This window comes from Falco biarmicus, chromosome 4, assembly GCF_023638135.1.
Source record: "Falco biarmicus isolate bFalBia1 chromosome 4, bFalBia1.pri, whole genome shotgun sequence".
Taxonomy (NCBI): domain Eukaryota; kingdom Metazoa; phylum Chordata; class Aves; order Falconiformes; family Falconidae; genus Falco; species Falco biarmicus.
The window spans coordinates 36,398,846-36,426,796 of record NC_079291.1 but is presented as its reverse complement, the minus strand read 5'-3'; the positions used below and the strand labels follow the sequence as shown (position 1 = coordinate 36,426,796).

Sequence of the window (27,951 nt, the reverse complement as noted above, 5' to 3'; positions counted from 1 at the left end):
GAAAGCCCAGATGGAACATGGGCTGGCTACTGCCATAAAAAGATAACAAAAAAAGTTGTTACAAATTCATTAGAAACAGAAGGAGGGCCAAGGAGAATGTGCCCTTTATTGGACACGGCAGGGGACACTGCCATAAGAGATGAGGAAAAGGCTGAGGTACTTAACGCTTTCTTTGCCTCAGTCTTTAATAAAAAGATGAGCTTCCCTCTGGGTACTCAGCCCCCTGAGCTGGAAGACAGGGACAGGGAGGAGCAGAATGAAGTCCCCACAGTCCAGGAGGAAGAGGTCAGTGACCTGCTGCTCCGCTTAGACACACACAGGTCTATGGTGCCGGATGGGATCCACTAGAGGGTACCTAGGGAGCTGACAGAGGAGCTCACCAAGCCACTCTCCATAATTCATCAACAGTCCCAGCAAACTGGCGAGGTCCCAGACGCCTGGATGTTAGTCAATGTGATGTCCATCTACCAGAAGGGCTGCAAGGAGAATCTGGGGAACTACAGGCCTGTCAGCCTGACCTCAGTGCTGGGGAAGGTTATGGAACAGATTATCCCAAGTGCCACCACACAGCATATGCAGGGCAACCAGGGGATCAGGCCCAGCCAGCACAGGGTTATAAAAGGCAGGTCCTGCTTGATGAACCTGATCTCCTTCCATGACAAGGTGACCTGCCTAGTGGATGAGGGAAAGGCTGTGGATGTTGTCTACATGGACCTTAGTAAAGCCTTTGATCAATGGGCCGAGGCCAGTTGTATGAGGTTCAGCAAGGAGAAGTGCTGGGTCCTGCACTGGGGTCACAACAGCCCCACACACTACGGGCTTGGGGAAAATGGCTGGAAAGCTGCCTGGTGGGAAAGGATGTGGGGGTGCTGGTTGACAGCCGGTTGAACATGAGCCAGCAGTGTGCCCAGGTGGCCAAGAAGGCCAACAGCATCCTGGCTTGTATCTGAAACAGTGTGGCCAGCAGGACTAAGGCAGTTATCATCCCCCTGTACTCAGCACTGGTGAGGCCGCACCTCAAACACTGTGTTCAGCTTTGGGCCCCTCACACCAAGAGGGACATCGAGGTGCTGCAGCGTGTCCAGAGAAGGGCAAAGAAGCTGGTGAAGGGTCTGGAGCACAAGGCTTATGAGGAGCGGCTGAGGGAACTGGGGGTGTTTAGTCTGGAGAGGAGGAGGCTCAGCAGGGATCTTATCACTCTTTACAGCTGCCTGGAAGGAGGCTGTAGGCAGGTGGAGGTTGGTCTCTTCTCCCCAGATAACAAGCAGCAGGACAAAATAAAATGGCCTCAAATTGCACCAGGGGAGGTTTAGCTTGGATATTAGGAAAAATTTCTTCACTGAAAGGATCGTCAAGCATTGGAACAGGCTGCCCAGGGAGGTGGAGGAATCACCATCCCCAGAGGCATTTGAAAAACATGTAGGTGCAGTGCTTGGCAACATGGTTCAGTGATGGACTTGGCAGTCCTGGGTTAATTGTTGGAGCTGATGATCTCAAATGTCTTTTCCAACCTAAATGAGTCTATAATTCAAAGGATTATCCCAGCACCTTCATGCTATGAGAGTAAATTGTCATGAGCACCCAGTCTATGGGTGTGCAGGTGAGTGAAGCTAGTGAGTTTTAATTCATGAGTAGACAGGCTGAGAGGAAATAGCTGGTTCTTTCTAGCGCAGCCCAGTAACTGTTGCTCAGGCTGGTGTGCCTGTCTCCTAGACAGAGGAATAAACAAATGCTCCTGTTTTCAAGAGCCTGGAGACAGCATTGCAGTGCACAGCTTGGTGGCTATGTAGCAGGGAAAATGTGATACAATTATCATAGAAGCCCCCAAAGGCAGGTAACCACATAAGAAAGCAGCTCCTGTGTGGCTCTGGGAGGATGGCTAAGAATGAACCCTTTTTTGGCAAAATGCAGCCTGGCAAGAAACTCAATCTGCAAGCAAGGAGGCTGCCTCCTCCTACTTTGTCTCACTGCACTGTTGAACACAAAAGCCGAGCAAAGTTCTTTTAAAGATTTGCAGGAGAGCACCCAAGGAAAAATCTCCTTTATTAATTTTCCTTCCTCATGAAAGCAACTGGCAATGGCCTTAAATTCTGGCTGCTGAGAGGCAAAAGGGGTCAATAGGAATACAGCCAGTCATATTCCTCTCCCTTGCAAATCTTGCTAAGAGTCATGTAACTCTTGTGTACACCTTAGCTTCAAAAAAAACACTTCAGAAAGATGCTGGAACCATTCAAAGAGAAGAAATAAAATAATTTATTCTCCTTTTACAAGAAGGAGCTAGAACTGGTGTCTATGATGTTTTGCAGGATATACTGGCATATTATTAATACTGTTCATGTTCAAGTCCTGTTGAAGGAGTCCCAAAGGTCCATCTGCCTACGCAGGCCCCTGCAATTGCCCAGTAATGTAATTGGCATGCCAGTCTCCTCTGCTAATCCAGCAATCTCTCATCACATGCAATTGTCATTTCTCTGTTACGGCTTTCCTTGGTTATTGGTTAATAGCTTATGGAAAGAAAGCTGCAGCATTAATTACCATCACTACCCATTAGGGCAAATCAAAGCAAAACACTCAAGACTACATAAAACCCAGAATACCATCTTCACCAATAATAGCAATTTATATATATAACAATAATAATGTGAAATAAGCTGCTAATTGTTTTTGAGCAGGTCTCCCTAGTAATTCAGTCAAAGGACTGACTCAGTTTTGGCATTGGAAAGTTGTACAGATTCCGGCGCGCCCTCATTCCTGTGATGCTCTCCTGGGTGAACCAACTTAGGCTGGCAAGTTAGGAGGTCTGTTTTTCACCAGTCCTTACCAACTCCAGAGAGGCTGACCTATGGAAAGTGAGGGTGGGATAGCCTTTTGGTCTGCAAAACAAAACCCCTCTCAAATGCTCACCATCCATTGAAATGCCCCCAACTGACATTTCAAATAAATTGTTAAAAATAAGCCAACCAAGGTTATCGATTCTAAACCAAGACAGCTATATGGACCATCACGACAGCTGTGCACTTCTTTGTTTAAAAGTAAATAAACCTATTTGACCATATTAGTCTGGTTCCTTTTCACCTTTGTAAACCTCCCCAGTGCACAGCAGTGAGGGACCCTCCTTGAGGAGAGTTTGTACTGCTTGCTACAGAGGCCAGACATGATTTGCTCAAATTCAGTTTGAAGGCAGTGCAATAACAATATATTCTCAGACATACTTAATTGTTGCGACGGAGGGAAGACACAGTCACTCAATATGAGGGATCAGCAGACTTCGTTTATTGTCTCTTACAGTCACCTTTTATGCCTTCTTATAATTAGCTCATACATATTACAAAAGTTAAGCTCATTATTGGTTAGTTGCCTAAATACCAAGCCCGCCCCTAGTTTCTCTTCTGTAGTTATCTGTTCCCACCTGTAACATTCTTTTCCCACCGCGATCTTCCTGTTATTGTGTAACAAGAACAGCCAAAGACAGTGTATTTTGCTTTACTTCAGATAAGCTGAGAGCAATGTGCATTTTTGTTCAGCCAGCTGGACTATGTCTATGTGACCCTTTTCAGCTAGCCAGTTATCCACACTTAACTTAGCATTTTAAAGGAGCAACTTGAAGTTTGGTTACTGCCCTGCCTTACACTTTTTTTTTTTTCTGGCTATTAGAACGCTATTCTATGAAAATATTCTTAAATTCCAAGTATCCACATGTTACAGAAATAAGCAATAAAAAGACTTTCCAAAGCAAGACAGTGCTAAGTATTGTAGCTGTAAATCACTGGCCATCAGAACGTCATACCATTATACAAGACATCTACTGTGAGTCATCCATTAAATTGTGTTCCAGTCAGAAACCTGGCACAGAGGGGCTCAGGCTAAGATTAATGTTTTAATATACTTTTAAACCACTTACAGAACAAAATGTACACAGTTGCTCAGAGGGATCCTAGGTTTTGTGTTACAAGAAAGCAAAATATGAAATTAAACAAGGGGGATATTTTTAACAGCATCTGTGTCCATGCCTACACTATAGCAAAGCTGCCAGCCCAGAATTAGGCATTCTGGACAAGAATTAATATGGCTACTTCTGCACATCCTTCAGCCTTGGCTGTGGTAGTGACTGCTCTCCCTGGGCTACAGCTTTGAACTCTGCAGGGTGCTGTGCTGAGCTCCCATGGGGCTCCTGTGGCACATCCAGCACCACCAGTGCCTGGTGGCCACCAGCTCCTCGCTCGCAAGGTGCGAGGCAGAGCAAAATGCAGCCTCATCATGCCCGATGGGTTTTATTAGCTTGGTTTCTGAGCTGGGGTTGCCAGGAGGAGGCACCTTTTCAGGCAGGCATTGTAAGTATGAGCCCAACTGATCGAGGAGGGCAGAGAGGCCACTCTTGTCTGAAGAGGGGCCCCGAGAAGGAGAGAACAGGGGCAGTCAGGGTAGTCTGAAAAAATAGTACAGGAACTACTGAATCTGCTGTTCATTTGAACTGGAAATGGAGTCAGAGTGCTCACAACGTGTGCTGCCATCTTCTCCCAGTGGTGGGAGGTAATCCTCAAATAAAAAGGGGTAAGAGCTTCAGTTATTCCAGGCACCTCTCCGCCACCATCACACATTCATGCAATGCTCTGGCTGATTTTGCAGCCACACCTGAGCTCTGGGCATGCTGTGGTGCCCTGAGCCAGGCTAGTTTAAGCCTACATGGAGTATACCTAACAGCCAACTGTACTTAAGTTTACACGTGAGGTGTAAGATCTAGACCTGCAAAGCCATTTCCCAGGGACTAGGTACTCGCATAGCTTTAATGAAATGAATACAACTACTCCATGATTCAGTGAAATGCTCCAGGGATTTTATAATGGTACGACTGGGATTTATGAGACTAAATGTAGACACCTAAGCTGTCTCTCCTGCAGTTGAAAGATGACAAGTGAAGAGAGGTGATGGAGATTACAGCAAAAATATCCTCATCCTAAAGGAGATATCTAAAATAAGTCAGATGGATAGCGCCCTGAATGTGATGGTCTTTAGCTATAAGAGCAGCATGGGGCAATTAGCTCAGCTGTATCTACAAAAGGTGTCCAAATGTAAGATGTACCTGACCTTAAATGCCTGTGTGCGTTTCAGCTCTCTGGATGCACTCAGACTCTGTTCCAGTGCCTTTCCTGGGGTGACCTGCTGGCCAGGGGGAGCCCCTAACCCTTTGAAGGATCTTAGGCCAAGGGAACACCAAGGAATTCAGAAAAGTTGGCTGTATGCAACTATAAGCTATTCAGAAGTCAAATGGTGAGGAAAGGATCTTAATCATCCAAATAACTGACCTGTTACTGCAACTAAAGCTGAAAGCCATGCAGGTAAGTAGCTCAAGCCTCTTGCTTTTTTCTGCTTCCTGAAAGTCATTACTGTTTCTCCCATACTCTTACCCCATGTGCTTGGCTGTTATCTGTAAAGACATTTTGATGCCCTTTCATTTATTTCTTTTCTATTTCAGTCTGCTTCTGTTTGATCTTAAATACCTTCCAGAGGAGCAATAATACAGGTCTGCACAGCAGTCACTGAAGGGGAATCAAATAGCATGGATGGAATTCATCTCAGTTAACCTGGATGTCTGACTTCATGGTATAGGTGTGTAGACTGAAGTAGTACCTGGAGAGGAATGAGTACTCTGCATTTAATTCACCTGACCTGTTTCATCCACCTGCGAGGTCTCTTGGACTCAGACACAGCTGCTTGCACTGGCAGTGCTGCCATTTAATCAGACAAATCCCAGTGAGGAAAACAGCTGTGGCAGCACAGTATCAGGGAGAATATTGTGTTTAGGAATTGCCCTTCTGTTTTGGAGTGAGTTACGGTACTGTCCTGAGGGGAATTAAATTTGAAAATTCTTTTGAGGTCTTTTGAAAAAAAATCTGCTTTCTGGCTAATTCAGATTCAAATTTCTCACATTTTAGATACTCCCTTTTAAAGGCATATGGTAAGGAAAACTTGGAGAGGAACCACAAGTTTAAATTTAATTACATTGAATTAGTAGTTGCTTCTACAACAGTCAGGTTTCTATACATAACTGATGTATATTCCCAGAGAAATATCAAAACCCAACCTGCTTAAATGCTCTATTCACATTGGAGCCCTTGTGTACAAAGCACAGGAGCAGGAGTTCATTAGAGGATGCCATGTCCATACGGTGTAGCACAGAATCCACCGAAAAGGCAACCGTTAGCATTTTCACTTGTTGATCTGACATTTAAGAAGGAATTGCTACTTGACATTTTTCCATGCCTGTGTTTTTAGGGGTTAATAACATATCATTTGTTTACCTCTCAGGCTCTTAGATGCATACGCAGGAGTCACTGCAATTGATAGAAAACTATGGCTACCCAGGTCCCACCCTATATTTTCAGGTCATCTTCACTTTGTAATTAGAACCCTCTCCCATTTCTTGAGAAAAACCAAAGGGAAAAATGATAAAAAGCCTCAGTAAAGCACAGAGAATTGAATTTGTGTCAGAACTCAGTCAAGCACAACTCCACACCATGAAAGACTAACAGCCTTTCAGGGACCGCTACAGCTCAGTTCTGAGGGTGAAATAAATACCGCTTGAGCAGCAGTTCTGGAGGCATGTCATGAATTTGAGGAAATATGGAAGGGATTAATTCATTTTGCACATACAGCCAGAGTGTGCTTTGCTATGATAACACCTCATATAAAAACCCCAAACAGGAGAATTACAGTCGATGACAGCGAGACCAGGGATGTTGAGCCCTTCTGATTTTGAAAAGAGCTGTCCTGGGAGTGCTCACTTCTCAGTGCCACAACGGCAGAGCTTCAGGGTCCAGGGGTGGTGCAGGTTCACAATGATTAGGCAGAATGACAGGTTAAATCAGACTTTTCACAGAGACATTTAAATCTGCAGTTTAGTCTGTGCGCGCAGTATTCCACCTCCATCCTTGCTGGAGCTAAGAGCACAGGTCTTTCTCACTTGTGCAGAAAATATGCAGTCTAAAAACCTGGGAACAAGCCCTAGGACCTGATGACTTCAGCTTTGGGACAGCAATGCATTTTGCAGTACAAAGTCCTTTCTGGAATCACATTTCTGGAGAAAACAGCACTCCGACTCCTAAATACGAGGCTGTGTGTAGGGATCACACTGCTGAAATACCATCCACAGGATCTGACACAGCCTGGGTCATTTTGACACGAAATACCTTGGGACTGGGCTTACATGAAAGCTGTCATCCCTCCCTTCATGATTCTGCAACAGTTTTGAGAAACCAGAGTCTATACTAATAGATACAGCTTTAAAAGAAGAGCAAGCAACTGAAATGTAGACAGAATAATTCCTGAGGAAAGTAAGATGAGGAAATCTGTCCCAAAATAAACACTTATTTTTAGACTCTTAAACCTTTTTCCCCTCCTGATTGCAACTGTTAACTTGATGGTGCCTTCCCACTGAGAAAGCATCCATAATAACGTTGTTGAGAAAGCTCAGATCTTTCTCAGAGATAGTGACTGACTGACTTCTTTACAGTCCAGATTCAGTTGTTCCATATAAACCACAAATACTCTTCACAGAAATGTCATTTATGAATGCTGTGAATGTCCTTTACTCATTCATACTTCATATTCTGGGCATGGCACACTACATTATTACATTACAGATCACACTACAGTGAATCTGACACCACCGGGATTTCATGGTGCTTTGTTTCTCCATTACTCTGAGAGTTTTGAGAATACAAACAAGAATATAAAGACCTTGGGAAAAATGATGGGAATTACTGCTCCGTTTCATGCCATTTAGACCCTGACAGATCTGTCTTAAAATGAATGCAGGTATTAATCCAGCCTGAAAATTTGTGAGAATTCTTTGAATATGGCTGGTTCTGAATTCACAGCATTCCTTAGTCTGCATTAATGTCACTGAATCTTGTGGGCGGGGGAAGACTTGATCTTTCCTAGCATAGATGAAGAGATTCTGATTTACATCTGAATTACTGCAGTGTTATACCAGTGCAACCCAGTGATTTCAGGGAGAGTAAAACTGGTGCATCAGAGTCCTGGCACTACCCACTGCCCACCTGGCACTACTACTACTGCTGGCAGAACCTTCACTTGCAAATGATACACCAGCATCATACAAACTCATCCTCCTCAAAGTGAACACATGTTCTTGAACCAGTTGCAGACATTCCCTGCCTCCAAGGAAGGTTACACTTCCCTTTGCTCACAGGCACAGGACACCGTCAGTGATCCCTCGCTGGCCGTGCCTGTGTGCCAGAGCTGGAGAGCCGGCGATCCTGTCCCTGTGCAACCTGCACAGTACTGTTCCACCTTCCTTGTCCCTGCAGCTTTGCAGGGCTGGACAGGACTCATGAGGAGTCTAGACAGCAAATGCTGTCAGGAAGCAAAGAATTATACCCTGAGAAGTGCCGTTCTGCTGATACTAGAGAAATGCAATGGCACCAGGAACAACTGTCCTCTCCACGTATCAGTGCTGCTTTGTGGATGAGGGCATAGGCAGATAGAGCAGGAATTTCCTTCCCCGGTCACCTCCTGAGGTGACTCCCCTGTAGACACATGCTCATCAGGGACTGTGCTTGCTTGTACCTCTCAGGCTCAGCCATTGCAGCTATGAACCTCAGAAATGTGATATGATGCTTTGTAGTCCAATTCAGAAATGCTCCTTAGTTGGGACAGCTTCTTTCTAAACCCGAGCATTAGAGCCAAGCCTTCCTGTTCTCCCTCTCTTTTTATTGATTTCCCAATTACCAGCAGCATCCTTTTTTGTTTGTTTGGGTTTTTTTTTTTTTTTTGGGCGGGGGGGAGTGTTAGCGACTACACTGGTTCCTGTTTCAAAAGATAGCTTGTGACTCTTCTGTCCTGGTATAGCATCTGATATATCAGGAAAGAACTTGTGCCACTTAAACACCTACTTTTCTTCTCTGCTTTACTGATAAAAGCCAATGACAAGACAAGCAGCTGTCACAGAGGAGATGGGAGGGATGAGAGATGCGAGCTCAGCTTCATGTACCTGCTCAGGCAAGGAAAAACTTATAGGATTTGCATATATATTTGTAGTTGTCAAATTATTCTGGGGCACCTGCAAAGTCTAAAGCACAGCCTTAGTCCTCTGCTTGTAAGTGATGAATTAAAAGGTTTGGTTCACTCACCCACAACAGGCATTTTGCTCACTGCTCTACTTTGGAGCTGAACAAAAAAAATGCCACGGTTTCATCACTGAACATGGTATGGTGAGGCACAAAACTGGTGGAAAAACTTTGACTTCCATAAAGCTTAGCATTTTATTCTCTCCTGGCCAATCTTGTTGAGCCAGTTTGTCCTAGTGAAGTCAATGCACAAACATAATCTGCAAATGCACAGAACTTGCACAATTTGTAAATTCAGAAATACATACTGGGCCCAGGCTCACCAAGCCTCATTCCTACACCTGAGGCAGCAGAAGGGCAATATTTTAAACAGCCATTTAGACACTTATCAGACAAAGGGCTCCCAGGCAAGATGATACAGTTTTCACAACAAACCAACCCTCTCCTACCATACTCAAGAAGACTTAGGAGACACAACCACCAGGCATTGGCCAGTAATTCTCTGTTAGAAGTTTGATCTTTGATTACTTTTGCATCTAGATAGTATTCTAAAATAGCTTTAGGTCATCTCTTTGGGGCTAAACTGGCTGCAGAGCCCCCTATGAGTAGTCTAGTAGAAGCAGGATGGAAGAACAGATGTACTAAGATGAATGAAAGAATTTGGAGATGCTTTGAGAGTGACAGGGAAACTCTAGAAATATTTACATTAATAAAGAATCAAATCATTTAACAAGAACAGAGTCTCATGAAGCTCCACCCCAAGCATAATACATAGAACAACTCACCAGATCACAACACCCTTCTGCTCTGCAGAACTCCACCTTTGCTGCTTCTGTGGGGAGCTGCACTATGGGGACTGCTTGGACTATTAAGGCAAACACAAGTCACATGGGGCAGCAGTTTTGCAATTTAACTTCATCGGTATGAGCTATGAGCCTCTTATTTGGGAAAAATATGTTTTACAATCCCCCAGCCTCTGCTAGGCTACATCAGAAGGAACTGAAAGCAACAAGAGATGAGATGGTAACATTTATATTATATAATAAAAGTCCTAAAACTGACACTGTTTCTGAAATGCTGTGAATCTTCTTTGGTTTTCTGGCTCTTTCCCTCTCTATTCCTTCAGGAAAAGGGGAAGTCACCAGTCCCCATAAATCACAGTAGCTACCCTTTATACACTACATCTGTCTATACAGCTCAACACTTTATTTCTGCTGTTTTACTGTGATAGGGAGGAAAACCTAATACTCTTGGGTAGTCATGGCTTTCACTTGAATCTGTCAATGGTGAGATTATTTATAGTGTTCTAGTATCCATGAAGATACTAGATTTTTTTTTTAATATTACTACTGCCATGGCCTTCCTTTACAGACTATAATGCTAGTGGGCACCAGCTTTTGTGGTCTCTTCACTTTGTCTTGGTCTCACTAATAATGCTGAGTGGGAAGCAGCTTAGTGGTTTCTCCTGAAGGCTTGCTTCCTACTAGGAGATGGGGTTTGGGCAGTACAGATAAAGCAAGTGCCCTTTGTCACCCTACCTCATGACCACAGTGATAGCAACTTCAGTGAAATGCCTGGGGAGGGGAAGGGACTACGTGCTCCTTTCAGAGACAGAGTGTGCATGTTGCACCATCAGCTAGAGTGGTAAACTAGCTCAGGATCTTTAAAGTGTATCTACATCTACACAAAGGGGCAAGAACAGACTTCAGCCTGTCACAACCTGTGTCCAAGGGGCGAGTGAGTTACAGACACTGCCAGCGGAAAGGACTGTGCCAGGCTCAGCCCTAGCCCATGCCCAACCTGTCCTTGCTGAGAAAATGAAATCACAGTGTTCGTAATGAAACATGGATTGCTTTGGGTTCTTCCTTACCAGCTCTGCTGCTGTACCCACGTAAGAGTGAATACAGGTTATTTATATATTGAGGCACAGATAAGCTGTGTGGCAGAGAGCTGGGACTTGACAGTGAGATTGGAGCGTGCCTGAATGGATGCTGGATCTGATACACCATGGCCAAGCATGAGACCCCACACAAACGTGGAGCACTGGCCCTTGCTATGGACTCTATAACTGCAACTGAAATGGAAACTCACATTATACAATGCCAGAAGCACGGGTGAAACTACTGCATGAAAGGTGAAGAGGCTACAGAAGAGCCTGGAGAAAGAGAACAGATATATCTACTGGGACAGGAAAGTGATAAAAATGCAGTAAGATTCCCAAAGCTTTTCTGGATGAGTTTCTAATGACTGAGGCATTACTGATCTGTGACCAGCCTTAGTCCCATCTACAAACATATTCATATTGGTGCCCATGGAGCCGATCAATTGTTCAGTTTCTCATTAGCAGAGCTATCCCTCCAGTCATTAGCTGTATCCTTCTCTACCCCATCAGTACTAAGTATTAAAATTACTGGTCTTGTGGAGATCAAAAAAAGAAAAATGCAGATCTGATGTGCAATGCAGGAGCGGGCTGGAAACTAGGACCATGCGCGGCTATCAGTTAGCTGACAATTAGTGGGGGACGGATGGCGCCAAGGAAAGGTAACACCTTGCGGTTAATTGATGGTAGTTAACCACCAATTGGGGATTGCCTAGGATGCAATGCTTAGCTTCAAGAACCAATCTGTTTAAAACGCGCAGCTTCTGAAAGTGTATATAAACTCGTGCTTCTGTACAATAAATTGACATTTGCTTGCATCAAGCTGCAAATGTCTCTTCATTCGCTGCAGTGCAAGGCTATATTAATAGATTAGGCAGCAAGAGTTTTATTTATATTTCCAGGGTTTTTAATGAAGAACATAATGTGCTGTTCACAGATCACCCTTCTTCTGTGAGTCAGTCTCATTTAAGAAGGTGATACAAGATAGCCCTTCCTATAAAATCTGTTCCAGTAATAGCATAATTAATGCAGTTGCAACTTTAGATACAACATGCAAAAAAAAATCTCACATAACATTTTTCAGTATGTGTAAATAAGTGTTCATATCTGTGACTTGTTTACTTTTGTTCAAGTGTCCCTGGACCTTTTTCATTGCTTCTTCATTTGTTGTACAGCCACCTGGGCTCACATCTTTCTCTTCCATCATTTCAAATCCAGATAAATCCAAAAGAAAGAGAGAGGAAAAAAAAAATTACATAACCAGAAAGCAGTAAAAAATGAGGTAAAAAAGCAAATTAAGATATATAAAGTAACTTGACTTACCACTTTACATGAGCAGAATCATCATCAAAGGGTTTAACTCTGTACAGCAAACTGTGAGTAAGGATGCAGTACAGCCTCTCATGTAAACGATGCTTTGGATTGTCTCACATCTTTTCTGTCTGGATCACAAGGAGAATGTGGGTGTCTTGGTGTTAGGGATGAATTTCCTCTCTTGCTTTTCCTGCCTTTTCTCGTTGTTGTTTAACAGAACATTTTTCTTTCAAAATTATATGGATTTGTTGATATCCTTATAAGACTGTAAGTATTTTCCCATGGTATTGCATATTTAAAGTCTATTATAAAACTTTAGGAAGGAAAAAAAGGTGGGAGCTATTGGGATGGAAACACATTTATTATTTTGCAGAATAAATACCAGCTTCATCTCTGTATATGGCCATCACATAAGGGCTATCTGTGACTCTTTGAAATTCTTTCTACACAACTCAGTATTTCTGTATTTATTGAAGGCAGGAGCCACATACACATGAGCCTGTCAAGCTCAGAAGATGCACAGGTGGGAAGTGGATAAACGCAGCAAACTACAAGAAGCCAGAAGTAGTTGTCTTAAAATGGACTTAATAAAACAGAGGGTGCAGTAGGGGTAGAAAAAACCAAGTTATGAAGCCTTTACTTGCTCTGTTAATAAGCATTAAAATAAAAATATTATGGGAATCTACTTGGTAGAATAAGTAAATTTTTAACACAAATCCTTTAATTCTTCATATGCTCATATGAAGACTATACGTAATGTCATCATGTGTTAAATATGTGCCCCTGGCTGTTAATTTTCTTTTCCCAAACATGTATTTACAAGTTTATTATGTTACTAAAATAACAGAATACACTTTCCAGTAATGCTGGGAGACTTTGAACATGTTAACAGGTCACATCACCTTCTTTTTTTCTGAAGGTGAAATCTAGAATGTTAGGCAAGATCAAGCGGTGAGTGTACCCTCATCCTGCACTTGACTGCAGAAAAAAAATGGGAGACCCCAAGTATTCTGGCCCCAAGTTTTTTACCTCTCCTCTAGACAGCAGTTCACTGCTGAGTCAAAGACATGCAAATTTCATTTGGAAGAAGTGCAAAACAAGGGCTTTGTTCACCAAAGCATGCGCTTAGCTAACTAGCTGCAGCCAGGTTTGCTAGCACAGCTATGTTCGGTAACATCAGAGGAAGGACAGTGCCTGGGCAATTTCCATGACTGTATTTAGCGCTAAGGGTCCTCTTCATATTCCAGCTGGAGACCTAAAAGCTGACTGCAGACAGGAACCACTGCTCTGGGGCTCCATGGCCTCCCAAGGTAGCCACTTATGTCACTTCTATACTCTCTGTTGCCATAGCAACAGAGGCTGTCATATTCACTGGGTGATGCTCAGCATGCTGGTACCTGTCCTGGGGCTACCTGGCTCTACAGAATCTTCTGTGAGCTTTGTCACTGGCCTCACTGGGGTCAAGATTTCATTCCAAATAAAGATCCAGCTCAAAGGCAGGAGATACATTTTTTTTAATGAAATCTTTGAGCGTAAGAGTCCTTGCCACAGCCTCAACTTTTAGTTTAAAGCACTTCAGATAATTTACTTCTGCTGTCAGGAAATATCATTCTTAATCCTGAGGGAATGATCTTGCTTCAATTTAGGTGCCTGATATAACCTGCCAGCTTTTTATCTTCAAATACCAAGTGCATTTTCATTGCATCTTTTGCACAGGCTACATAAGTATGATGCTATGTGGTAAGGAGAAACAAAATGTGTGATTTTTCAATTATTATTCTGCTTTTCTATTTTTTAATCCCCAGATGGTCTCTGGGACTGCTGATGTTTTCTTTAGTCTATATATTTCCTGCTTTAATCAGCTTACTTAACCAGCACACGTTTGAGACACACATGTGATCAGGTAATAATATCAGGTGCTAATGTTAATTGCTTTCACAAAATTAGAAGCAGATAAATGGTTGAACCATAATTGAACGACCTTATTAGAAGACAAGCTGATCAGTGTTGTGACATAACTTGAGAGATTCCCAAGCTTACATTAATTTCCCATCAGCTGGGGCTGCTGTAACGACAGTGAGCACAATGTGATTGCTCTGTTCGAGAGCAAGATCGGAGCTGGGTGGCTGAGATCTGCCATACATATTTATCAGCTGAGGGGCTGGCACAATTTGTAGCACTAAGAGCAGTGAAGCAAGCTATTGCTTTGATTTACTACCTCCCAAGAAAAAAAATCCAGCAAACTGATCTGAAAAAAGTTGTCTCTCTCTCAATACCTGCCCCTCCCCAGCATGTGTGCTTGTGTCAAAGGGCAGGCAGCCACCAAGGGCATCTGTCCCTTCAGGAGTTTTGTTGGGAAGTGTCAGGTAGGTAGTTCTGAGAACACCGGGGATCTGACACGTGTTTGTATGGATGGGCTGGCTGAAGCAAGTCTGAGGCTTCTCCTTCTTGTATCAGGTTCAGAGATTTTTGTTGCTTGGTGAATGATCTGAGCAAATTGAGTGAAACTCCCAGAATCTGCACTTTCCATGCACATTGTACCAGATGGCTATCATGAACTGATGAATGGGAATGTCTGGTTTTGACATGGCTGTTGTAATTTTACTTGGGTGTTAAGATGGAGAGGAGTCATGCAGTACTTACAGGATCTTTTTTTACAAGGCTCGGGTTAGGCACGACAGCAATGAGGTGGGCAATTGTAAACACGGAGTTCAGCACGTAAGAAAAAAACAAATTCTTATGCAGTGTTATCCTTTGACAGCTGAGGCTCCTGAAAAATATGTAGCACACGTTGTAAAGTAGTATTTTTCTTCTGATGTCACTTTAACAAGCTTTTTCTGGCAACAGTCTCTCAAGAATGCCTTTTGGCCAGGCGTAATCGGAAAATACATGCCTTGCATTGTGGCCATAACCTCTGACAAATTTTTGGGTTTGTTTTTACACCTGTTTAGCACCACATGCTTTTTAGGCCATGTTGTAAAGAGCCATCCATCTACATTCTCAGCCCTTGCTGCCTTTCTTCATTTCATGGTAATTGAGATAATAAGTGGTGAAGCAGAACCCTGAGAATCATTAGATGAGCATGATGCAAGTAATGAACATCAGGAATACTGCTTTATAAGTAACTGTTCCCTGGAGACTCAATTTCCCAAATACTCAGATGAAAATTATTTGCTACTTTAGGAATTAGTGGTGAGACAGGATGGGAACTTTGCACAGGAATCTCCTTAAATTACAGGGGGATTTGGGTTGGTATCCTGCATGTTTCCAACTCCAGCTGAGATCCCAGACCAGAAGAGGTTGTTTTCATGCTCAGAAGGAGCAGTAATTTTTTCTGAATGACTGATTTTGGGGAGAGGAGGATTTCTGCTATTGTGGGTAGCAGAAGTTCACAGAATTCTTGTGAAACCCAATCGCGACTGCAGTTTCAGACCTGAACTGTCTCCCCTTCCTAACTCACGCCCAAACCCTTATGCCACCTCCTGGGCTACCCCTGAAGAAAAGAGCAATTCCCCTGCAGTGCTCCATGCCCCGAGCACAGCCCAGGACTGGCAGGAGGTGATTGCAGGAAGGTAATCATGGAGTTGTTAGATAATGCTGTGATGTCTGTATTCATTGGTCACTGAGAGCAAGCAGGCAAAACTGCCAGGTAAAAAAGAGCCAAGAAGAGCAAGTATCACTGTCTCACTGAGGTAAGCTTCCCTCTTGGCACTAGGAGTCTCTTGCAGTCTGCAACGGAGCACAGGCTGTGACTTTCTGATGCCCTGCATGTAGAGGTCAACACAAAATGCACTTTCTTTAAAAACAGAGTTCATCTAACAAAATGAACTCTTTTCTGCTTATTTTCCTTGTTTATTTATTTTCCTTTTTTAGGCTCCTGTCTTCCTCTTAGTTTTACTCCTGCATTGCTCTCTTCCTCTCCTCTCAGTATTCCTCACCTTTTTCCCTTGACTCCAGCTTTCATGTTAAAGACCAGTATGGATCATTAAGCAAATACTTCCATACCCACAGTTTTGCCATCAAAATGGTACCAGCACCTGCCTGACTTGGTCCACACCAAGAGGAGTATATTTTGGCAAAACCAAACCCCTTGATTCATCCTCTGCTGGTTTTTACAATCATCTGTAATCTACTCCTTCTCTGACCTTTCTTAGCATTCTTCCCAGCCCTCTTCCTAACTTTTTCATCATTCCTTCGTGGTGTTTTTGAAGGCTCCTTGTTACCCCCCACCCATCTTTCTGTATGCTCCCTGCTCTGCTTCATTAAACAGTACGCAAGAAGGCCTCACAAAGCCAGTTATCCCCGTCTAAAACTTGTGAAGTTTTTTGTGTCTCTATGCCTCTATCAATTGTGTCTTAAGAGTTTCAGAGTCTCCTACGTTTCTTGTGGTTCCCCTGTGTTTCACATTTATTCTTCATCTACATTTCCTTTGACAGAGATAGGTTCTCCTATCTACTCACAGTCACTCTTACTTTTGAGTTCCTGTCTCCACTCCTTTATTGCATCTAGGATATTTTGACTTCCAAGAAGCTTTTAGCATTATTTTCTTCAGAGATCTGCACTGTGAATCTGTGATCTGTGATTTCTTCTCATTCACAAACACCAAGAATACTAATTTTCACCCCCAGCCAGTTATTTTCTATCTTTACCCACTTACTTAGTTTTAAATTATCCTCATGCTTTCTACCACGCCCTCCCTTGCCCCTGGGGAAAACTCCCTACAAACTTCCATAAATTATCCTTCTACCCATCATCCTTCTTCAACTCCCTTTAAAAGCCCTGGCAACAATTAAACTGCAGGTGCATTCACAGCACACCATCTATTATTCTGGCAAATCTAGACTTATTGTACTACCCATCTGTCTTTATACAAATGTTTTTGCTTTAATAATTCAATTGGAAATGGTTTGGAGTTCAGTCCCTTTTTTCTTTTGTGTTTTATCATATAAGATAATGGGGCTTCAGTTTGCAATTATAAAAATATTGCAATAATGTGATGAGTTATGTAACTGTGACACTCTATGAATACTCTGTCTCCTGTTATGAATTAGTATTTGCTTAGTGATGTTCATTGCTACTGATTCAGTATTCCCTTCTGAAAGTACTGCAACATCTGTGATGCCATATCATTATGAATCTTGATACTCCAAACTGAAAGGAAAATAAATCTCTGCCAGGAAAGACTTGTATGTGGAAAACAGCAACTTCTGCAAGCTGTTGCTGCCCCTACAGTCAAAGGCTATTACATAGTACTGAAAGACCTCTTGCCATCCAATTGACAGCTTGCCTTCTGTTGAAGGTCAAATAATCCATTGCTGTCATAGCCAGGTGATAGAACACAACTGAACGTAACATGAACGCTGCTCCCATACAGCTTTATTCTGACTTTCTTATGATCCTAGTTTGGTTTCTTCTTTGTCTTCCCATTTTGTAGCACTTGTTTTAATTCCTTTCTCTACTTCTGCCTGTAACCTTTGTCTCATGGATTAGTCATGGAAGGGGAAGGAGAAGTGGAGGAGGAAAGAGAGGAGGAGGTGTGTTACTGTCTGGAAGGCTGGTGCAGATGAGTGTTTCAGGGTAGCCTGGGATCGGTCAGGATTGTGTGTCGTCCATGACTCAGAGCTAAGAGTGAGTCAGCCTCATCCTGCCTCGCTCGCTGCAAGGAATCATATTCCTGGTCCATTTTGGGCAGCTAATTTAACCAGATCCTGTCTTTGCTGTCCCAAAGAACTCAGAAGCTGGGGTATAAGATTCCAAATCAGATTAAACTGTGCCCTTTCCAGTTTTCTTAAAGCATTACTGTGGCTATGGTTTGGTGCTCTTTATCTTTACCTAGACAGGGAGGAAATTTATCAGTTCATTGGGCAGAGATTCTATCTATCTCTGTATCTGATTACTGCATGTTATCACAGTCACTTATCGAATTGCCTCTCCAGAAATCAGCAGAATTCACAACCAGTACTTTGGATCCACCTATTCTGAGCCTGTAGTCTTACAGATTCTTACAGTCTATGCAAAGTCCAACCATTTCATTTTCCTATGTTTCCTAGACTCACTCTTGGTCGTGGTGATGTTGAGGGCTGCTTCTTGTACTACCCTTCCTGTCTGACAGTTGAGGCACAGACATCTCCTCGTACAGCTCTAAGGTCTGTGCTAGCTTATTCTGCCTTCTCAACTTACTAAGCATATCCTTTTCCAGCCTACATGGATACCCTCATCCATGGCGTACTTTTCCAGGGACCAGCAGCAGATGATGTAACCAGGCGGGAAGCTTTGCATAACGTTACTAAGAAAATCACTATTAGAAGGCACACAACCTAAAGATATCCATAGATATGTAGTACATATAGATCAAAACCGGGACCAGAAATTGGCTAAGGTGCCTCATGTAAGATTCCCATTAAATAATACAGGGACTCTGAGGCTAGGACTGATGTAAGCACTGGCACAAGGTATCTGGGCTTTTGTAGAGCACCTTTAAATGCAGATTTTTAGAGCAAGGCAACCATCCCTTGTGCTCTAGAGGTGGGGGTTCCGCAAAGGGTTCTTTTTATCCCCAAATTTATACAGTTACTATGCACATGTAAGCTGGAATTTTGTTTGCTATGTGCTGATGGATTCTACAAATCTTCAAATGTGTATTTCTGGCCAAAAAAACAGATTTCAGAAACTCAGATAATTTAGTTGATGGTATCTCACAAACCAGCATGTATAGTTTGTCACATTGCATGTAAGTTTTTCACCTGTGCTGCAGAACATTACATCTATCAATTCCAAGACACTTAACAAATGCCAGTTAATTTAGACACGTAAAAACTCTGTACTAAAAGATTCATAGTAAATGTTTAAAACTAAATGATCATGATAGAAAATGCACTGGGTATATTTCATTACTATTCCATGGCCTTACAGGTGACAAAAAGGAATAGCTGGATGTTTACAGAAATACTTCTGTTTGAGTTAAGCCTGCAAGATAAATGAATGGGAAAAATGACCAATTTTTCCCTTCTCAGACTTGGAAATCTCAGTGTGAAAAACTGCTTTGGAAAATAAAGGTTCTATGGAGAATGAATCCTGGTCTTTTTGAAAATAAGGCAGATAATACATTCGTGATTTGATATATACTTCATGAGTGGAAATGGATTAATTTAGAACCTGCTCATAATTCACAGTTACTCTTTTGGTAACTAAGATCTGAAAAAAATGCATCTGATGTATTTTTTAAATTTGAGTTGGGAGATTTGAGGGCTTATTTTTGGCTTCCATTTTTCTGGAAACATCTACCAAATAAAAAAAATGATAAATTCTGACTGTATACAAAAGTCATGCTCTTGATCTGTCTGCTGGAAAGATAATTAATCCCTAGAAGTATCCTGTGCTTCTGGATTGCAAATATGTCTTTGAGCTTCTGAAATAGACTGATGAATACGCAAAAGAATATAATGTATCTTTCTATGAGGATGATGATAAAGAAACAAAAAAGTGTATTTTGGATGCTCACCAAGGGCTCAAATCTGTTGACATTCATGTAGAAAGAAGCTTACTAATGCTCCCACACAGGCCTATTTGTGTTCTGGAATAATTTTACCTTGAAATACTTTCTTGTAAGCTAAATTACAATCTTGAAACAGTATGCTTTTACAATGACAACAGTGATGGACTTCTAATTATTACAAGTTGCCATTATTGTGCAACTGTTCTTTCTTAAACTCTGTAAAGAAGCTTGTGAAGAAAAAAAAATATTTTTGAGTCCCCTTTCCTTTGTATTCTTGATTCCTCAAATAATACTGCATTCTTTGAAGACCTGGGTCTTTTTTTCTGTATTCTCAAATAAGGTAAGGCTTTTGGCAATAAAAGTCCATCAGGTTACAACCAAGTGTGCTACTTATTCAGAAGCGGTTGTCATTGTTTCTTATACTACTCTATTTCCCAGCATGCAGTGTAGGGAATACTTGTTTGTATCCTTGGAAGTCTTTATCCACATAAAGTCAGAAAACTTTACTTGGCCTTTTAGACTACCTTGCAGTTATGTCCAGACATACTCTATTGACGGTGAGCATTTCCCTGTCTCTGTTCACGAACTGATGGTCTGGCTATCTGATTACAAGTAACGGATGCAGCCTGGCTGAAAATTAGCAAGGTACCGTCCCATTTGGGTCATTATACTGGATGTACCATTCTGTTTCATCAAAGTACCTGTGAATGTACATTACAACCCTGATTTCTGAGTGTGCTATCAGTCTGGGAAGTTTGCAGGCTATAGTAATGTTGTGAAGGTGAAATACCTTAAAAAGATTGCTTAAGAGCTAGAAGAATATAGCTTATGCAAGTCGTCATAGCTCTGGATGTACAATAGCTCAGGATCTTGTCCATTGTTTATTCTTGAGTATTTTCCCCAGTGCCTTTGATGTCTTCTAGTGCTTACCATTTTCCTGAGCTGAAAACTGAAGGCTGTTCCCAGACAGCGCTTCACTACTGATTGTAACTGAAGTTGTGACTACATGTCTGACAGCAAATCTGAGCTCCCTCTGCTCCTTCACTGCAGACAGGTTCACTAAAGGACAAGATTTAAACGCTGTAGTTAAGTTTCCATATATTAGCTGCAATGCTTTCAGTGAATATTAATTTAGCCGCCTTTAAAGTTCTGATACAGCACATCAGTGGTTTTCCTTTTATGACGACAGGCTATATGCTAATGTCAGATTCACTCAGTGCTGAGCCCTGTGAACACCTACTCAAGTCAATAGATCAGTCCTTGTGCATCAAATGGATGTATCCCTGTTCTTCAGGAGCCGGGGGCTCCAAGCCACTGCCCGGTGCAGTCACTGCATCTGCCAGGGGCTGGACATGCCCTTCAAGAAACAACAGGCAACTGGTAAATGAAGGGCCTTACGACATCCTCAGCTACACCATTTCCCTATGGGTTGCACTTTTACACCAGTCTTGACAAATATAACAGCATGATCTTGACTACACACCACTGGGAGACATCCCATGGGCATGAGGACCCTGTGCTGAGACTTTTTTACCAGAATTATAGAAAAAAAACCCTCAGAAGAGCTGCTTCTCACTGCCATGTCCCCTTCCAAGCTTTTCTTTGGTTACCACTTGAGATCCCTCAGGGAAAGAAGAGAGTGTCTGTTAGAAACACTTACTTGAAATAGAAGAAAATTGCCAAGGAAATCAACAGGGATGTTATAGACAAAGCATGGCCAACGATCGCCATATAATAAAGTATGAACGCCATCTGCAATTTAACAAAAAGAAAAGGCAGACATGAACAATTTGCAGGCACTTGGGGTTTTTTTCTCATCAAAGAAGAGTCTACAAAATCAATCTCCTATTTTGTATTTCTTTTAAAGGTTCTTTTTCAATATACTGTTAATATCAGCTCTCTATTAAATAGCATGACTCATGGTCTGAAGATAAGTGTTTCTTACAATGAGTTGATCTGTTTCTGCTGCGCTGAAGTAACTGGTGAGGTCCCAGCTCACACTATGCGTCACTAACTTTCCCAAGCTCTAGGGGAGTGCAGCAGACAAAACACATTCAGATTTTCAAAAAGCCCATGACAAGTTCCCATGCAAAAAAAAAAAAAAAAAAAAAAAGGAAAATAGGTTGCCACAGGATTTGGAGAAAGCTTTTATGGTTTGAAAGCAGCTTAAACAACGGGAAGCAAAAACTTAATGGTCACTTTTGGAGATGAGTCAGTGGTTAGGTGCCCTCAGGACTGGTATCAGGGCTGTTTTTTTGCTCAATGTATTCATCAGTGACCTGACGCAGAGAAATCTCTAAGTTTCCAGGTGACACTTAGGTCTTCCAGATAATAGTGAGGGACTCCAGAAGGCTCAGATGACAGAGGGAACAAGAAGATGTCATATGAGCTTTAATACAGAAAAAAGTGGGGTGATACACCTAGGGACAAACGCCCTAAACCCTGCCTACACAATGCTTAACTCCAAACTGGAAACAAAACTCAGGAAAAAATCTTGGAGTTATCCTGGCCAGTTCTCTGAATCATTGGTTTACTGTGTAACGACAGGCAAAAAGTCAACAAAATGCTGGATATGATCAGGCAAGATACTGAGGGTAGAATAGCATTGTGCTTCTATTTAAAAATTACATTGTACATCTTAAATAGATGTTTCCACACCTTATGGACATGGCAGAGCTAGGAAAGTTGGAAAGAAGGCAACTAAAATAATTGAGGTAGAGTAGCTGTGTTATGACAAGTGGGTACAAATGCTGAGATTCTCCCACCTGGAGAGAAGTCATAGGGGGCTTATGATTAAGGCCTATAGAGTCACAAAAGCAGTAATTGAGGTGAAAATTATCCTCAACTCCTACCACACTAAGCACACCCTGAGACAAATTCTGGTTCACACTGGTATGAGCCTTGCTATTGGGCAACTAGATGGTCTTACAGATAACTGGGCTTTCACTTTGACCAGTATCAGTGAAACGATAGGCTTATACTCTGAGTAGTAAATAGGCCTAATAGTTTGACCAGTATTGGTGAAAAGATAGGCCTACCCATATTTTCTATGCCAACAGTGAAACAAAATTGTAGGACAGCACCTGGGCTTCAGAACGCTGTGGCATTTAAATGTCATACTTGGTCTCAGCCAAGCTCTTAAGCATTACCCAGCTGTTAGAAGACTGCGGGAGGCTAAACGGCATGCCAGGCTTCACCATCACCTTCTTTTCTGAAAGTGCTTACATAGCACCAGCCTGTCCCCCCCAAAAAAAAAGACTAAGTAGGAGTTATTTTAATAACTATAAGAAATAATCTTAATTCCTCTGCTGGGTTTATTTTATTTTCAGCTCTACCTCACTGATTTTTCTTTTGTTATGCAATTTTCCTTTTTTCAATTATTAGATGAATTGCTTTCTGTAGCCCTAAGTTTTGCAGCTCATGTATTTTTTTTTTTGTGTGTGTGTGCTTCCAAGTAATTTTAAAGATTCATTTGGAAATAAATAAGAATAAAATTCAGAAAACAAAGCCATTTCTCTTAGGAAATGTGCACCTCTTCTTATCTAGTTTGTTCTTCAGTCATTTTACAACTTTGGAATCAGTTCCTGCTTTCATTAGCCTAGGTGGCAGTGGCCTGATTCAGATTTAAACCAAAGCCACATTTACACTGTCCTGACCATGTAGAACCGCCATGATCTGAGTGTAAATATCATTCACCAGGTTACGGAAATCTATGCATATTAACTGCAAATACCCTAGGTCTCCTAGTTTTCCTTTGCAAATGCTAACCACTACATCGCTAGTGAGCGCAAATGCTTAACAACTTGTTCTGAGAGCACCAGCAACCCCAGAGAGGGCAGAGATGAGACAACTTTCTGAAACAGAGGAGTGAGAGAGGTTTATACCTATGTGCATATGACATTTCGTCTACTCTATACTAAGGGGTGGCTATGCTTTTAAATTATATTAGATCGATATAATTTTTAAGCCTGAATTTAATTTACAGATGAAGTGTTCAAAACTATGTTGTTTTGCTGCCTGTCGTTATAGAACCCTTAGCCTGAAACAGCTGGAAGCAGGAAAGGCTTCCAGACGGCTACACGCAAGTCTACGTGCACCCCGAGGACTCTTGGTTATTCAAACTATCCAACTTTCAGCACACAACTCTTAAATCAGTTTAACTGTATATCTGGGACTGGGCAAAAGCATTTTTGATTACTCCATGTAAACTTTACTATGGTAACTCCTGAAAAAAAGCTTTCCAAATATAACAGTGAAGATAGTTCAGAATGGACCGACCTGTCAGCTAACAAAGCATATGGTCCATCACCACCTTTTCAAGAACCGGCTGCAATATTATTTTTCTTTGAGTGATCTGTCTCAAAAGTATAGCATGTTGGTATTTTCAGTTAACTTCAAACAAATAATGAATTATTTTGTTAATTACTGCACTCCTTGAACTGGCCACCTATCATGCTCCTTCTGGTGTACAGGTCTTGCAACATGCTGACCAAATTTACAGTTTATGCAGATTTTGTCATCCTGGGCTTACAAAACTTCTAAAAGAAACACTTAACTGTTCTTATTTGTTCTCCTAGAATTCTTCATTTGAGGAAAGAGAATTCTCTAATAGGAATACATCCTACTCAGTTAATTATATTAGCCATAGGTACATGGAAATAGTCTGCAAATGAAGAATACTCCTGTTTTTGAAGACTTGGATTAATGGTCATAAACTAACTTGGCATTTCTGTAAAGGCAGATTCTTTCTGCGTTTCCCATCTTTCTTCCCCCCCCCCCGAAGAATCTCAATGTACGCATACTTTTCCTTTGTGTTCTATCTACACTTTGCTTGAATTATGTTCAAAATCATTATTCTGGAAGGCACAGATAATAGGTAATAGAACTATATTTTTTGCCTCCCTACATGCGCCAACATCTGGAAAATTGTATTTTTATGGTGCTTCTATTTAATGCCTCTGTGAGCTCAGATTGTTACTATTATTCTCTCTTTGTCACATAGGTGAGTCTCGTTTTACCATGATGGCTCCTCATGCTGCAAAAACTTTTAGAATTTACCTCCTGCCAGTGCAGCAGACTTTTCCAAGGCCCTTTGGGCTGGATCATTACTAAATATAATCATATACTGCTTTTTGGCTGCATTAAAAATGATCCTCCAACACAAACGTAAAATCAAATCACTTTTTGACTCTTTTCCTTCCACAATTCTGAATAGCCACAAATTATTCTGTCACAAATCTGTACTCAGATTTTCCTGGAGCTCCACTCACATTTGAGAAATGTATTTATTTTCATGAGCTTCCCTAACAATTTTTTTAAGCTTTTCTCAGATTTCTCTCTCCTTGTTTCTTTTGGTGCTCTTATATTTAGATCTCCTCTTCCAGCTTAGCAATTTGATTTTGGAAATACTGAGACAAATACTTAATTTGTTACCGTAAATAGTCTCAATGACTTCAGTCAAACTGTTAAATGCGTTCAGGCTTGTTGGATTTTCTGGATTAATAGCACCTTCATAAATATTACTTCTTAAAGGGAGTGAGTACAGAGTGATATTCTTTGCTTAAGAAAAATGATTTAAACTTATTTTAATATTTCTAGCCCTGCAGATAAGACATCAACACCTTGGAAGATCCTTGTTACAGAAAGAAAAATTGATATTCTAAAGGATCATTTTATAACTATTGGATAATCAGGGAAAATAATAGGAATTTTAAAATGCATTTGAAAAATACTGCAAAACTTGTCATATGAATTGCTACTAAATTATCCACCCCGCAGCAAACATACACTTAGGTTTGAACACTCATCAAATACTTTTAATAAGCTAAAATCATGAGGACAATGCTATTAAATTATTGTGCAACAAATAAAACTGAAAGATGAGGACTATTCTGATCTCTTTCATAGGTGCCTTACTACTAGCCCAGCCCAAACGCATTCCCAGCCAACCACTGCCTTTGTAACTGTAGCATACCTTCAGTTTTTCAGAGGTGAAAGAGTTGCACAGGGTATAGTTGGACCACGTTCGGTTGCTCTCAGGATGGCGGAACCAGTTTCCAGTTTCATCACAGTATTTTGAAGCCCTCTCTGATGATAAATTGCAATAATAGTTATTTTACCATGTGCATGTTACACATTGAAAAATCCATTTGAAAGAATTTATGTGTTTGGAAATAAAATCTGCGTAACAAAACCCAAAGGATTTTCAACTTGGGCAAATAATATATATTTTGCTGAGTTTTGTTTTGTTGTCTTTTTTCCTCAGAGATTTATCTGGTGGTATACTTGTTGTTCATTTGCCTCCTTTTGCCTTGAATGAATGCAGTAGAGTATATATACCCAGCCTTCATTCAGATGCAATTATATATATGATAATAATCCCATTAAAGAGGCTGTTGAAAGCTGTTTACAGGAGAGAAAGTAAATTCAGGCCCTGATGCTGAACTTGAAAGAAGTGTGCAGGGTTTCAGGTATCAAGGGAAATAATTAATTAAAAATACTATTTAATACAGAGCCTGTGTACTGGAGATGCTGACAGTCCTGCCACCCATGCTGCGTATATGCAGAGGGATGGAAGAGTCCTGCCCAGCCTCCGTGCCAGCTAAATCCCACCAGGAGCGAGCAGCAGCACTGCTCAATTTCCTCCAAGGTTACAAAGCGTGCAGGCATAGGAAGAAGCAGCCTCGCAAACATTTTGGCACAGGTGCCAAGTGTCCAGTTTAATTGAAATGGCTGCCGAGTTCTCTAAATAATTTGATGTGTGTTTGGCTTCTCCCTGTGTCTCCAGTGCCTGCTCCTGCGCCACAGGTGGCTCTGGCATCCTTCCCAAAAGCCCTGCCGTATGGATAACCCTTCTGGCTTGTGCTCTTTCCCATGTGCCCTTTCCCTGTGGCAGGGGATGGTTGCAGCTTCAGCACCGCATGGCTCTGAGGGATGCCTGGAGCCACACATTTCTGCCTGGAAAACCCTGGAGGCTGAGGCGCAGACAGTCACTCCTCATCGTCTGTCAAGTCTGGGACTAGTTCCTTCAGCCTTCCCTCCAGCGTTAGCCACGCGGGCGTCACTGATACTGCCTGAGCAACAGCAGCAGGGTAAGATCATAAACTTAAATTATCTGATATTTTCTTAGTGACACAGCTGTTTATTTATGAAAACCACAGTTTTTCAAGTCTGACTTTTAAAGTAGTCTCAAAATTCTACCCTGACTTTCCTTTGCCTATTCTAGCTTTATAATTTTGCTGGTTTTACTCATAGGTTATCAGCATTAGCAGCATACACTTCTGCAGTGTCAATTACCATTTGAACATACACATTTTCATTTTTTGTGGTCAACATTTGCATTTATTTTTCTTAATCAGCTCTGATCATTAATAATTCTATTAATTTGGAAGATACATATTCCCTCTATACACCTAAAGAAAGCAATTGACCATATTGGCAGGTAAGGATTGCATAGATTGAACTATCTTCCTCTGACCAGAAATACACTTTATGCAGTGTCATTGCCAAAAAAAAAAAAAAAAAAAGACAAAAAAAGACAATGCTCCAGAACACAGCATACTTTTGAAATTACCGCAAGTTTCAAATGATTGTTTTAGGGGACTTGTTGAGAACCAATATGTGCATCAACACCAAGAGGAACAGTACATGTTATCTCAGCCTTTCATCACTGCAGCTTCGAGATAAACTCAGACTGCCTGTGTAGCAACATTCCCATTGTACTCATTGCCAGATATTATCTAAAGCTGGAAAAGTTTTCAGTCATAGATAAAAGATTGATGGTTACGCTACCATGGAACACAGTGTACAAACATCATACCTACTATCCCATGCACTCTGCAAAGTACACAGCTTTTGTTAATATGCTATAGAGTATAATGGTAGTATCATCTATCATCTCAGTACTTCAGTGCCTAGGTAGGCACTCTGCTGAAGTTTAACGCGGCCTCTGTAAGTTGGAGACAAAGCTGTTGCCTCATACTTTTCCTTGAAGCCAGACACACACAACTGATCCTAGTTTGGAAGCAGCCATGGCCCATGGATTCCTTGCTGTGGCATTGTCAGAATACGGGACTGGGGGATAAGCCTCCCTAATGTTCATCCCAGTGACTCAAACAGGTCAAACATTTCTCGTAAATCTAAGAATCTATACAAAAATAAAGCTGTCGGTTTGT

At 41.6% G+C, this 27,951-nt stretch overlaps 1 protein-coding gene across 1 annotated transcript in view; it reads right to left on the bottom strand.

Annotated features, from left to right (window-relative positions):
• CALCR (calcitonin receptor) overlaps positions 1-27,951 on the bottom strand; it is a 77,928-nt gene that overhangs the window by 30,852 nt on the left and 19,125 nt on the right. The window contains exons 4-6 of the mRNA XM_056338706.1: positions 25,752-25,864; positions 21,438-21,529; positions 14,926-15,052 (exon numbers count right to left, since the gene is read on the bottom strand). Of these exons, the coding sequence (XP_056194681.1) occupies positions 14,926-15,052; positions 21,438-21,529; positions 25,752-25,864 (332 nt within the window). The remainder of the gene's footprint in view (positions 1-14,925; positions 15,053-21,437; positions 21,530-25,751; positions 25,865-27,951) is intronic.